The sequence below is a fragment of the Musa acuminata genome, chromosome BXJ2-7 (genome assembly GCF_036884655.1).
Source record: "Musa acuminata AAA Group cultivar baxijiao chromosome BXJ2-7, Cavendish_Baxijiao_AAA, whole genome shotgun sequence".
Lineage (NCBI taxonomy): Eukaryota > Viridiplantae > Streptophyta > Magnoliopsida > Zingiberales > Musaceae > Musa > Musa acuminata.
The window spans coordinates 15,636,050-15,651,472 of NC_088344.1; the positions used below are offsets into that span (position 1 = coordinate 15,636,050).

The 15,423-nt window shown below is 43.0% G+C and overlaps 1 protein-coding gene across 1 annotated transcript; it reads right to left on the reverse strand.

The window, feature by feature from the left end:
• Positions 1–246: 246 nt before the first annotated feature.
• LOC103991982 (protein P21-like) lies at positions 247–1,227 on the reverse strand. The gene has a single exon (XM_009411531.3). It carries the CDS (start codon positions 1,210–1,212, stop codon positions 526–528), a length of 687 nt encoding a protein of 228 aa, XP_009409806.3. The 5' UTR covers positions 1,213–1,227; the 3' UTR covers positions 247–525.
• Between the last annotated feature and the right edge of the window lie 14,196 nt (positions 1,228–15,423).

Below are 15,423 nucleotides of genomic sequence, written 5' to 3' on the forward strand. Positions count from 1 at the left end.
AAAGCTTAATTGGTGTTGATAAAAAATCATATCCAGATCTTTAAATGAAAAATTCATGACTTCATATTTTCTATCTGCCTATCTTGTCAAAATAGGACCTCAAGATCTCTTGGAAGTCCTGAGTCAGATGACCTGAAGTACTATAATATATTGCATGTTTATTTGACTTGATGGCCACATTATTCTAGAACTGGTAATCCATCTAACACAAATTCAAATCATCGAGAGAGATCCAAAAAGACCATATGACAAGATCAAAATGTTGTGATAGTATTTTTTTCTCGAGTTTGATGCCAACAAGAGATCCTATTGTCGACTTCTATAGAAACTTTCATAACATCAAATGACGTACAACATAGGGATATGAGATATATCACTTGTGCAACAAAGCACTCATCAATTCGGATGTCAACACAGACACCCTCTTATTCGTTGTTATTACTGGGTAATTGGCTTATTATTCTTTTATCTACGAGTAGATTCTTTGTACGTCCGCCGTCACCTCCTTCTCCTCCCACGTGATAATTAAGGGCAGAAGACAACCCTGTAATTAGTCCCGCCGGGGCAGGTGAAGGTGCTGGTTGCGTCGTCCTTGGGGTAGCTGTAAGCATCGGGGCAGTTGTTCTTGAAGAACATGGAGTAGTTTGTCGGTCCGCAGCTGCCGGAGGTGCAGCAGTACTCATCAGTTTTGAACACGGTGCAAGGGTTGTTGCAGCCGCCCGGCGCCCTCAGCTCCGCGGGGCACTGCCCGTTGATGTCGGCGGAGCACCGTACGCCCCGGCAGTCCCCCGAGGTGGGGCTGAAGTCCATGGGCACGTTGAAGCCGTCGACGAGGGAGATGTCGATGAAGTCCATGTTCTGGAACTGGTTGAGGGCGAACTCGGCCAGCGTATTGGGCGGCGTGCCGTAGGCTTGGCACTCCAGGAGGCCGCCGCAGTCGCCTGTCTGGCAGCTACCGCTGCCGCTTCCATCGAAGGAGCAGTCGGTGCGGGCCCAGACGCGGCCGCCTGTGGTGCCGGGATTGACGTTGATGGTCCAGGTCTGGCTCGGGTCGAGCTGGCGGCCACCCCCGGGGACGGCGGCGGCCCAGACAGTGAAGGAGCATTGGTTGACGATGTCGAAGGTGGCTGCATGGGAGACGACGAAGAGCAGGGGGAGGAGGAGGAAGGAGAGGCCGCCGAGCGATGCCATTGCTGCACCAGAGAAGGCCATTGCTGCACCGGTAGGAGGAGGGAGTATATATAGAGTGCAAGGAGAGGTAGACGAAGCTTCGAGCAGTTGGCATGGAAGTGACTACTTGACAAAGATGAAGCTTACGGTTGTATGCTGATGACATCATATGTGGAAGTCTATCTCTTGTCCGTGCCATGCATGGTGGAAGGAAGTTTCGCTTAGATGCCACGACAGGAGCTAAGAACCAAATGACACAATGGACTGTGGACGTAAAAGCGTTGGCACGATACGGCCAAGGAAATAGAATAGAAAAGAGGTGCAATGGACAAAGACGAGTTGATGTGGGGTATATACTGGCGGCCAAGTCTCTTTGGCATCATTGAAGCTATCTCCACCGGTTAGGCATTTGTTTCCAAGCTGCACAGTGTTTCCACCGGTTAGGCCAAAAGTTTGTTTCCAAGCTTCACATTGACTACAGGTTCGACCTGTGTGGATGATGGGGTCGGATCACATGAGAAATAGTTGGCCAAAAGTTTGACCCTAAATTCAATACAATTCTCCTCTAGAAAATTAGTTTGATAGACGGTAAAGTTAGCTTGAGATTAACCACGATGATGGATGTATACATGAGTATTAGGATCGAGTAATACTTTATTATTATTGTGAAAAGTAGAGCCTTCGTACGATTTTGTTATTATTATTATTGTGTTAATTAATTAATTTTATTTTATTTTTTCAAAAATAATAAATTTTACTACTTATATAAAATGTTTTATGTTTGTTGCCTTCGTACGTAATTTATCAATTTACATTATAGAATATTTATATTATGATCATCAATATTAAGTATCGTTTAGCATAGAAGTTGATTGCGAGTAATCTACGAATTGGTCATTAATGGTTTATCATTTCTATGTAAACTGAGTTACATAATTGAGCCAAATAATGAAGTAGATTAAATCATGTTACACATTGAAATTGGAAAGTCAGGTTAAAAGTTCTAATTAATCTAACAATTGGCCACCCAAATTGGAACCTTTTGTTGTCCTTTTTCGATTGTTAAAAGAGCATCTCTGTCTCTTTATTTATTATATTAATGTTTGTTTTCCTAAGAATAAATGGATTTTAACAATCAAACTTCTTTGAAGTTTATATGAAATTTACTGAATAATGTTTCAATCCTCGGGCTTTGAATCTCTAGTCAAAATAATTGGGTCTCCAAAGGCACCTTCATCCAGTTCTGTGTTCACTGCGTCAAAATCCTAATGATAGGTTGTAATTAATTAGCGTTTCAAACTTCTTTTAGGGTATTTTTTGTGAAGGGACAGGAAAGATAGTAATGAGATGTAAAATAGGATAGCAAAAGTGGTACTATGGTGCAAGGCAGCATATACAGATCTCGAGGTATCAATGATGTAAAGGGAGTCTTTGTACTTTAAGGATCAAGTTTTGATTCTTGATTTATTCGAAAATTAATTTCATAGCTAAGCACTTTTCTTCTTTGCTTGGTGAAACGCTGCGAGTGAGGAGTTGCCTTCAGTGGTTGGCAATCCAGATGAGGCTATTGTGGATGTTCCGCTCCACTGTTCACAAGCAACTTTCTTATAACAAGGGTGCGGTGGAGGTAAGCGTGATGACGGTAGCCTCGGCTGTCAGGAACAAAGAATCCCAAAGGGTGCAAGGCACGTGCATCTACCTCAGTTGCTAGCGTTGTCTCGGTTCCAATCGAACATAGGGGAGTGTTTGATTCTTGCCCTCCTTTATCTTCATTAGATTAGATCGTGTGTTTGCTAATGTTAGTTGGCTTAATCTGTCTAATCTTTCTTCTGTTAAACATCTTAGTTGGTGTTGTTTTGATCCTGCTCCTTTTAGGTTCTCGATTGTTTCGAGTCAACAGAATAAAAGGCATCCTTTTCGTTTCCATAACTTATGCATTGAAAACTATGGATTTCATGAGGTCTTAAGTGCCAATTGAACTTTCCTTAGCCGCCTTGCCCATTTTGATAGCAGTTTGGGAATTTGGACCAGCAGGCTATTGAGGTCAAGAGTCTTCTAATATCTAACTTTAAATTTAAAGACTTCCAATCTGATTTTACTGATGTCGAAGCCATTTATCTTTCATGTCATTCATAAAAGATTGAATTTTATTCTCAAACAAATTAATCTCAAGTGGTGGGTTTTGACCAAAGGCCATTGGATCGATCGATCGTAACATACGGTACTATCATAATCTTGTTTTTTTTAGGAGTAGGCAAAATCTCATCAACTCTATTTCGGTTGGTTCTAAAGTTATCGCCCAACATCCATAAATCAGGTCTCATTTTGTTGATTTTTATAGGCATTTGTGAACCAGCTTGCCACTACTATTACCCCATCTAGTGCTTGCTCTGCCATGCCCAGTATTGATACAACTTCCCATACATCCTTGATTCGGCCTTTTGAGCATGGAGATTTGGGATTCTATTTGATCTATGGGCAATGGTAAGAGTCCTCGATCATATGGTTTCACGATTGAAAATTTTACTTTGGGTGACGTTTAATTAATTTAATAATTTATTGGTTTTGTGTGAGGATTGAGTCTCGTAGATTTCATTCCAGCTTGAATTCATCTACCATTTTAGACTTTCTACCTATTTCCTTATCTAATTTAAATTATCATATCTTTTTCGAGTTGCTTACAAATTGCATGAAATCTCTACTGCATAATATAATTTTCAAATAATAGTCAGCATTTCTCAAGGGTCGTAGTATTTAGAATGATATTCTTATTACTAAAAAAAAATTGCACACACCTTATTTAGGTCTAAGGAGGCCTCTATCATTATTAAGGTCGGCATTGAGAAGGCTTACGATTAGCTTTCCTTGGAATACAATCATAAAGAAATTTATTTTTTTTAATTAATTTATTAATTTGATGTCCGTTGAATCTCATATTTTGATGATGAAATCAATTGATGAGTTTACAATCTAATCCATATTTTGAGAAAAGTAATGCAGGACTAATCATGATCATAAAACAACAAAACAATTGAAGAAAATAAATCAGATAGTAGGGCTACAATGATGCTTCTCAAATCTGCAGACCTGTTATCTGAGGAGGAGAAGGGAAGAGGAGAATAGGAGAAAAACATTCATATATTTCATTCCAACTTAAATTCGTCTACCATTTTAGACTTTCGACCTATTTCCTTATGTAATTTAAATTATCATATCTTTTTACGAATCACATGAAATCTCTACTGCATAATATAAGTTCCAAAGAATAATCAGCATTCCTCAAGGATCGTAATATTTAGGATGATATTCTTATTGCTCGAGAAGTTGCATACTACTTATTTAGACCTAAGGAGGCCTATGTCATTATTAAGGTTGGCCTTGAGAAGCTTACGATTGGCTTTCTTTAGACTACAATTAAACTGCTCTTGAGAAATTTATTTTTCTAATTAATTTATTAATTTTGTGTTTGTTGAATCTCGAATTTTAATGATAAAATCAATTGATGAGTTTATGATCTAATCCATGTTTTGAGAAAAGTGATGCAGGACTAACCACGATCATGAAAAGGCAAAACAATTGGAGTAAGAAGAATCAAACATTAGGCCGAAGTCAGAAAACGGGCATCGGGTCGGAAGAATCAGATGTTGCACCAAGATCAGATATTGAGGATTCAACATGTCGATGGATCTGGCGATACACCAAAGGTTCGGACGATGTGTCGGAAGTTCATCGAGTGTTCGGATAAACAAAAGATGTGTCGGACAATTGAGAATTCATGATTTGTAATTATTTAAGTCTTAATTATTATAGTTAGGTCTTAATTTGAGTTAGTTTTGGGAGTAATCTCACTAACTCAATTAGGAGTTGTTAGGAAATCTACGAGCGACATCACATGCGTAGTGGAAGAACATAAAATAAAAACCCCAAATTTCCCAATACGTGTTCATCGTCGTACGTAGATTGGTATGCAAAACTTACGAAATAGAAAACCACATGTGAGATAATTATGTTACCTAGGGAGATAGTATATCCCTAAATCCCTACGGATCTGTAGGAGTGGATAAATGAGGTTAAGAGTCATCTTCTCTAGCGGTGATTCACATAACAGGGCTGCAATGATGCTCCTCAAATCTCTAGGCCTGCTATTTGAGGAGGAGATGGAGAGAGGAGAATAAGAGGTGGCAACTTAGAAGCCCTAGCTTGTAGGCCTTTAGTTCCCTCCTATTTATAGAGGCCCTTAGTTAACCCTAATGAATCATGCCTTATTGGGTATTGGATCTCCATCCAATTACCCAAGCCTCTTAAATTAGTGGGTCTCTACCCAATAATCTTTTATTAGCTCTTATTGGATCTCATCCATGAGATCTAATAATTTAGGGGTTTATTGGATATCCAATAAGATAGGGGCTATAATGGATATCTCATATCTGAATATCTACTCGTCGTAACACCTACCATATGTGTGTGACCCTCTAGGCCCAATATCGAGCTGGTCGTGAGTCATACCTATTAGAACTTCTTTTGGCTTAGTGAATTATTATCTCAACAATAATTCACTTGACTCATCGACTATGGATGTACTAGGCCACTACGTCGTAATTCCCAGATTATACAAGGGAATCCAATTCTTTGGACTCATATATCCTCAGTTACCGTGTACCTATAGTCCCTCATCCATATAATATCTTAGAGACCATATATCGAGAATGGTACTGTTGCTAGTCATAGGTGCCCAATAAGCCAATTACGTGAGTGATGACACGTGTGACTTGACACGTAGTCATTTTGCTTATTATATTTTGGTATTTTATCACTTTATATTGACTATTATATATATATATATATATATATATATATATATATATATATATATATATATATATATATATATATATATATTGTGATGTCCTTGGATCTGTGCAATGAGAATTAAATCATGACGAAATCTTGATAATGAGATCGATTCGTATTTAAACATATATCCTAAATAATCCCGGTCATAGGTTACTTAAGTGGGACATCGAGATAATCGGACAGACTAGTGTATTGTATACCTGTCCATATGATGGATGCAGCTGATCTCATAGCTGCTCGTGTGGGGACACTAGAGATACAATGCAGGTGCTCATTGGAGAATGAGTTCACAGATTGATCCACTTACGGAATGTTGGATGGTTGATGATGCCTTATTATCATACAGTGATTCTATGGTCCCAATTGTGTATCTGGTCCTTAGACTTGAGACACCAATGATGTCCTATATGAGTGCTCCACTCTTTGATACCAGACTTATAGATTTGGATGTCCCAGATCTAGCATATCCGGTCTTCGGGAGCGGTAGTCAATCTTACGAGGGCTATTGAGTGTCAATAAAGGATCATCCACTCTCGATGTCATGAGAGGAATGTCTCATATGTTCTTGCTCAGACAAATCCCTGGCCAGGGTCATTCGGATTGAGAGAAAAAGAGTTTTTTGGGAGAATCTAATTATAGTAAGACTCGAGTAGAAACTGTATGGGTCTGACAACACCATGCATGATATACAATCTTTGGGATATTAGATGGTTGAGGGACTATAGGTACATGGTAACTGAGGATAGACATGTCCAATGGATTGGATGCCCTGTATCGTTTGGGGACTGCGGCGTAGTGGCCTAGTACATCCGTAGTCGATGAGTCGAGTGAATTATTATGAAGATAATAATTTACTAAACCAAAAGGAGTTCTGACAAGTATGACTCACGACCAACTCGATATTGGGCCTAGAGGGTCACACGCATATGGTAGGCATTACGATGGGTAGAGGTTTGGATATGAGATATCCACCAGAACCACTATCTTATTGGATATCCAATAAGCCCCTGAATTATTAGATCTCATGGACGAGATCTAATAAGAACCCATGAGAGATTATTAGATAGAGATCCACTAATCTAAGAGGCTTGGGTAGTTGGATAAAGATCCAATACTCAATAGGGGAGGATCCATTAGGGTTAAGTTGATAGGGGACCTCTATAAATATGAGGGATTCAGTGGTTCATAGGCTAGAGCCTTTGCTTGCCTCTCCTATTCTCCTCTCCCTCTCTACCTCAAAGTAGTCTTGGAGTTTTGAGGAGCATCGTTGCAGCCCTACTGTGTGGATCACCACTACAAAGGAGGGCGATTGACCTCCTTCACCCTCTCCTAGAGATATCTGTAGGGATTCAGGGATATACGATCTCCCTATGTAACACAATATATTATATATGTTGGGAAATCATAGGGGGGGGCGACATCATATGCGCAACGGAAGAACAAGAAAACAAAAATCCCCGATTCCCAAAAAGATGTTCATCGTCGTGCGAAGATTGGTGCGCAAAATCCGCAAAAAACACAAAAACTGCGTATAGAGATTGTGTTACCTAGGGAGATCGTATATCCCTGTTTCCTTGCAGATCCTTAGGAGAGGGTGAAGGAGGTCAAGCGTCCTCCTCTCTAGCGGTGATCCACACAGCAGGGTTGCGACGACGCTCCTCAAAACTCCAGGCCTACTCTGAGGTGGAGAGGGAGAGGAGAATAGGAAGGGCAAGCAAAGACTCTAGCCTATAAGGCTGTGAATCCCTCCTATTTATAGAGATCCCGTGTCAAAACCCTAATGGGTCCTTTCCCTAGTGGGTATTGGATCTGCATCCAATAAGACAAGGGCTCCGTCGGATATCTCATATCCGAACCTCTACTCATCGCAATGCCTACCATATGTGTGTGACCCTCTAGGCCCAATATCGAGCTGGCCGTGAGTCATACCTGTCAGAACTCCTTCTAACTCAGTGAATTATTATCTCTGTAATAATTCACTCGACTCATCGACTACGGAAGTACTAGGCCACTACGCCGTAGTCCCCAGACGATACAGGGGAATCCAATCCATTGGACCTGTCTGTCCTCAGTTACCATGTACCTATAGTCCCTCATCCATCTAATATCCCAGAGACCGTATATCGAGCATGGTGCTGTCAGACCCATACGGTTTCTACTCGAGTCTCGCTCTAATCGGATTCTCCCGGAGAACTCTTTCTCTCTCAACCCGAATGACCCTGGCCAGGGATTTGTCTGAGCAAGAACACATGGGATATTCCTCTCATGATACCGAGAGTGGATGATCCTCTATCGACACTCAATAGCCCTCGTAAGGTCGACTACCACTCCCAATGACCAGCTGTACTAGATCTGGGAACAGCCAAACCTATAAGTCTGGTATCAAAGAGTGGAGCACTCATACAGGACATCCTTGGTGTCTCAAGTCTAAGAACCAGATACACCACTAGGACTACGGAATCGTTGTCTGACAATAAGGCATCATCAACCATCCAGCATTCCGTAAGCGGATCAATCAGTGAACTCATTCTCCAATGAGCACCTGTACTGTATCCCTAGTGTCCCTACACGAGCAGCTATGAGACCAGCTGCATCCATCATATGGACGGGTATACAGCACACCAGTCTATCCGGTTATCACGATGTCCCTCTCGAGTAACCTATGACCGGGATTATTTAGGATATGTGTTTAAAGGTGAATCGATCTCATTATCGTGATCTCATCACGATCCGATTCCCATTGCACAAATCCAAGGACATCACAATATATATGCATTTATGCAATAGTTATAAAGTGATATACGCCAAAATATAATAAGCAAAAAGATTCTGTATCAAGTCACACGTGCCATCACTCACGTGATTGGCTTGCTGGGCACTTATGACTAGCAATCTCCCACTTGACCTAAAGCCAATCACCTATGTGTCTGATCCCCATCAGACCTCTGTGACGCTCAAAGACAATCTGAGACAATGGCTTTGTTAGTGGATCTGCAATGTTATCTTCGGATGGAACTCTTTCCACTGCTACATCTCCTCGGGTCACGATCTCTCTGATAAGGTGGAACCTCCTCAGAACATGCTTAGATTTCTGATGAGACCTAGGTTCCTTCGCTTGAGCAATTGCCCCGTTGTTGTCGCAATATAGGGAAATCGGCTCCTTACTATCCGGCACGATTCCCAAATCTGTGATGAACTTCTTCAACCAGACTCCCTCCTTTGCTGCATCTGATGCAGCAATGTACTCCGCCTCTGTGGTCGAGTCAGCAGTGGTATCTTGCTTGGAACTCTTCCAGCACACTGCTCCTCCATTCAAGGTGTACACATACCCTGAATTCGACTTGCTATCATCGACATCAGACTGAAAACTTGAGTCAGTGTAGCCTTCAACCTTAAGGCTATTACCTCCATATACTAGTAAAAGATCCTTAGTCCTTCTCAAGTACTTAAGGATACACTTTACTGCTTTCCAGTGCTCCAAGCCTGGATCCGCCTGATACCTGCTCGTGACACTCAGAGCATGCGCTATATCAGGCTTAGTACATAGCATGGCATACATGATAGACCCTTTTGCTGAGGCATAAGGTATCATATCCATGTTCGCCCTTTCTTCTGGAGTCTTTGGGGACATACTCGTAGAAAGCGATATCCCATGTCTCATCGGTATGAGACCTCTTTTGGAATTTTCCATGCCAAACCTTTTGACAATAGTTTCTATGTACCTGGACTGGGACAAGCCAAGCATCCTTTTGGATCTATCTCTATAGATTCTAATCCCCAAGATATAAGATGCTTCTCCTAAGTCCTTCATGGAGAAGTGTCTAGATAACCAAGCCTTTATTGTGGATAGCATTCCTATGTCATTCCCAATGATGAGGATGTCATCCACATATAACACCAAAAAAGCTAATAGCGCTCCCACTTACCTTTCTGTATACACAAGGCTCATCTTCGTTCTTAACGAAGTCATAAGATCTGATTGCCTCATCAAATCTTATGTTCCAACTTCGGGAAGCTTGCTTTAGTCCATAAATGGATCTAAGCAACCTACACACCTTATCTGGGCAGTTCTTGGACACGAATCCCTCAGGTTGCATCATATACACCTCCTCCTCCAGGTTCCCGTTGAGGAATGCGGTTTTCACATCCATCTGCCAGATCTCATAATCATAGTGTGCTGCAATAGCCAATAGAATTCTGATGGATTTTAGCATTGCTACGGGTGAGAAAGTTTCGTCGTAGTCAACACCTTGCCTTTGACGATACCCCTTAGCCACTAGCCTTGCTTTATAGGTCTCTACCTTTCCATCTACTCCGATCTTTTTCTTAAAGATCCACTTGCAACCGATGGGTACAATACCTTCGGGTGCATCAACTAGGTTCCAAACCTTATTGGAGTACATAGAATCCATCTCAGAATTCATGGCTTCTTTCCACTTCCCGGAGTCTATACTCATAATAGCCTCCTCGTAGGTCTGAGGATCAATATCCTCTACATCCTCTGCTCTAATATGTCCCACATATCTCTCAGGAGGATGGGATACTCTATCAGACCTGCGTAAAGTTGAAACTTGTGTATTAGATACCTGAACAGACTCGGGCTGTAGAGTGGTGCTTGAGCTTGGTTCTCCAACCTCGCTCAACTCTATCATTCTCCCACTGTCTCCGCCAAGAATGTGTTCCTTCTCAAGGAACACTGCTCTCTTAGCTACAAAGACCTTTTGGTCCTCGAGATGATAGAAATAATACCCACAAGTTTCCTTGGGGTATCCCACAAATTTGCATCGCTCTGTCCTTGATTCTAACTTATCGGGGTTGTGTCTTTTAATGTGGGTAGGGCAGCCTCAAATCTTAACAACCTTAAGATCAGGCTTCTTCCCTTTCCATATCTCATATGGTGTAGACACTACCGACTTAGTTAGAACTCTGTTCAGAAGGTAAGCTGCGGTTTCTAGGTCATATCCCTAGAATAAGATGGGTAGGTCAGCGAAACTCATCATGGACCGTACCATATCTAATAATGTACGATTTCTCCTTTCAGAGACACCATTGAGCTGAGGTGTATAAGGAGGTGTCCATTGGGATAATATCCCATGGTCCTTGAGGAAGTGAGTAAACTCTGTACTTAAGTACTCACCTCCTCGATCTGATCGAAGAGTTTTGATACTCTTTCCAGTCTGGTTCTCCACCTCATTCTTATACTCTCTGAATTTCTCAAAGGCCTCGGACTTGTACTTCATTAAGTACACATATCCATACCTTGAGAAATCATCAGTAAATGTAATGAAGTAGGAGTAACCTCCAATGGCATGAGTTGACATGGGTCCACATACATCACTATGTATGAGTTCCAACAACTCAGTGGCTCTCTCTCCAGTTCCACTAAATGGAGAGTTGGTCAGTTTTCCACGAATGCAAGGCTCACAAGTTGCATATGACACATAGTCGAATGGATCTAGATATCCATCATTTAGCAACTTTTGAATCCTTCTTTCATGGATGTGACCTAGCCTACAATGCCACAGGTATGCACTGTTCAACTCATCTCGTTTCCTTTTGGACACATTTATATTCATGATATGTGGAGTGGTGTCTAACATAAATAAACCATTATGCAATGTTCCTTTCGTGATGATCTTATCATCTAATAATATCGAACAACCATTGTTCTCAAAAACAAATTTATATCCACTAACTGTTAAACATGAAATGGAGATAATGTTTTTGATAATAGAAGGAACAAAATAACATGCATCTAATGCAATAAAAGCTCCACTAGGCAGATGTAGGGCGACCTCGCTAACAGCTAATACAGTAACTTTTGCTCTATTACCCATCTTGAGGTCCATCTCGCCTCTCTCTAGTCTCCTAGGCCTTGCCAGAACCTGCAACGAATTACATATATGATAAGCACTACCGGTATCTAATACCCATGTGTTATCATAAGAGTCTGACAAATGGAGACTGATCATGAATGTACCTGAAGCTTCATCAAGCTTTTGTTTCGCCCTTTCTGCAAGGTACTCTTTGCAGTTTCTCTTCTAGTGCCCATCTTTACCACAGTGGAAGCACTGGCCTTTGTCCTTTGTTGGGTCTTTCTTAGCAACCTTTGCTTTACCTTGTTTGCCCTTGCCCTTTCCCTTCTTAAGGGACCTTTCTGCTTTCCTTTTCTTTCTGGTCTCACCAGTGTAGAGAACTGGCTTCTCTTTCTTAATAGTACTCTCTGCCTCCCTCAACATATTGAGGAGCTCTGGGAGAGTCACCTCAAGCTTGTTCATATTAAAGTTCATTATGAACTGTGAAAAGGAATCTGGTAGGGACTGAAGCACAATGTCCACACACAAGTTATCCTCTAGGACCATTCCTAGACCTGTGAGTTTCTCTATCCACTCAATCATCTTTAGGACATGGTTCTGAACCGGTGTCCCCTCAGTCATCCTAGCGCGGAAAAGGCTCTTGGATATCTCATATCGTTGAGTCCTTCCCTGTTCCTCAAACAATTTACGGACATGTAGGAGAATGGATCTGGCATCCATCTTTTCATGTTGTCTCTGTAACTCTGGAGTCATAGAGCCCAACATATAGCACTGAGCAAGAGTGGAGTCATCAATGTACTTCACGTAGCGAGCGATCTCATCCTCGCTTGCCCCTTCTTCGGGCGTAGGCATCATTGTATCAAGGACGTTCACGATTTTCTCCGCTGTGAGAACAATTCTCAAGTTACGGAGCCAATCCGTATAATTTGGACCAGTGAGGCGGTTGACATCAAGTATGCCACGTAAGGGATTTGAAAGCGACATTTTCTGAAAATAAAGATGTAGCAAAAATGAATAACATGCAGATTTTGCAAGAAATAAACTATCAAGATATGGACTTCTATCTTAATATGCTCCCACTATTTTACTAACGAGTCACGCGACACCCTCAGCACGTGAAACGGAAGTCTCCGGCAGACTTCTAGTGGGGATCAGGATCCAATCAGCATCTTAGTGTAACCTCGAGGGACTCGACCAATCACACTAAGCCTAAAAGGTAGACAACTCTTGCCGATCACAACTCCTTGTGATTCCCGTCCTGTTCGGCCTCCGAATCACCATGGCCTCGAGGGACTCGACCAACCATGATGCTCGGTTAAGTCAACACCTTCGTTACAAGATGAGTCTGATTTGATGATATACCCTCGAGGGACTCGACCAAGCATATCATGCCCTCAGGTCACCGGTGACATCTCTATGTCGTAAGCAAGATAGCGAATCGCGATATAGGTGAGTCTCGAGGGACTCGACCAACTCAACCTACACCGGGATTCGGTTCCTACTCATAACGATGGAAGGCCACGTGGGTCAATCTAATTGCCTCACGTTTACCGACTTAATATTATCGAGAGATGTTTCTATGATTTGGTCTCCTAATATGACATGTCACACATATACATATTTAATATATATCTACATCGCATGCAAATATATATACATATCTAGTATGTGTATAAGCAATCACACCAGATGATCATGGACCACAACCTAATATGATTAGGCCCGAGCCAGTAGGCCTAATCACTCACATCAAGATCTATGTGTGCAACGGTGCATCTCCATGCCTTGTGATCGTCCATCTCGTCCTCGTCGGTTCCGTCGACATCTTGATGCATCTCCATGCATCACGATCGTCCGTCTCGTGGGTCCCGCTATGGCTTCCACGCTCCCGCTGCGCCTCCTCATGTGATTACAACTTAATCATAGGCACGCAGGCCCGACAATAAACGAGAAATATAATGGAGGTTCGCAGACCTCAATAATAATAATCACAAGTACACACATCACACGGTCCATGATCATCCGTCCACTCATCATACATCACATGTATAAATAATCATCATCATGTAGGACTACTAGATAATAATAAAATTAATAATCAACTAAACCTTTTAATTAATTAATATTTTCTGAAATCAGGGATATATAGGGAATTTCTCAATTCCTAAGGGTATTTTCATAATTTGGACAAAAGACAGAAACTGGAATTTCTCAAATTCCGAGGGGCAAAACTGTCTTTTGCGCAGAAAACCCTAATACCCTTTCCCCTTTTCGCTGCTGCCGCCGCCGCCACCCTGCCGGCGGCGGCCTGTGCGGCGGGGCGAGGGCACTGCCCTCGCCTGCAGGCGGCACGCCCGCTGGCGGCGATGCCGCTGCGGGTGGGCGCCCTCTTCGGGCGCCGCTGCCTCCGCAGGCGGTGCTGTCCCGTCGGGCGGCCGCCCCTGTGGGGGGGGTTTCGCCCGCGGGAGCAGCGGCGGCAGGCGTCGCGCGTCGCTGCCCTACGGCGGCAGGCGCCGCTTCCTTTCGGCGGTAGGCGCCGCTGCCCTGCGGCGCCTCTGCCCGTGGGGTGCCAGCCCCGCCGGCAGCAAGCCTGCTGCAAGCAGGCCGCCGGCCGGCTGCTGCAGGCACAGCGCTTGCGCATGCGCCGGCGCTGTGCTGCCTGGCTGTGGCTGCGGCTGCCGCTGCAGGTGGCTGCAGGCATGCAGATCGAGGGCAGCAACTGTTGTTGCCCTTCCTTGCTTTTGCGTCAACGATTTTGACGTCAAAATTCTTCCTAAACACAATACACGCAGTTCAAAACCAATCATTCGCACGAACAACCTGGCTCTGATACCACTGTTGGGAAATCATAGGGGGGGGCGACATCATATGCGCAGCGGAAGAACAAGAAAACAAAAATCCCCGATTCCCAAAAAGATGTTCATCGTCGTGCGAAGATTGGTGCGCAAAATCCGCAAAAAACACAAAAACTGCGTATAGAGATTGTGTTACCTAGGGAGATCGTATATCCCTGTTTCCTTGCAGATCCTTAGGAGAGGGTGAAGGAGGTCAAGCGTCCTCCTCTCTAGCGGTGATCCACACAGTAGGGTTGCGACGACGCTCCTCAAAACTCCAGGCCTACTCTGAGGTGGAGAGGGAGAGGAGAATAGGAAGGGCAAGCAAAGACTCTAGCCTATGAGGCTGTGAATCCCTCCTATTTATAGAGATCCCGTGTCAAAACCCTAATGGGTCCTTTCCCTAGTGGGTATTGGATCTGCATCCAATAAGACAAGGGCTCCGTCGGATATCTCATATCCGAACCTCTACTCATCGCAATGCCTACCATATGTGTGTGACCCTCTAGGCCCAATATCGAGCTGGCCGTGAGTCATACCTGTCAGAACTCCTTCTAACTCAGTGAATTATTATCTCTGTAATAATTCACTCGACTCATCGACTACGGAAGTACTAGGCCACTACGCCGTAGTCCCCAGACGATACAGGGGAATCCAATCCATTGGACCTGTCTGTCTTCAGTTACCATGTACCTATAGTCCCTCATCCATCTAATATCCCAGAGACCGTATATCGAGCATGGTGCTGT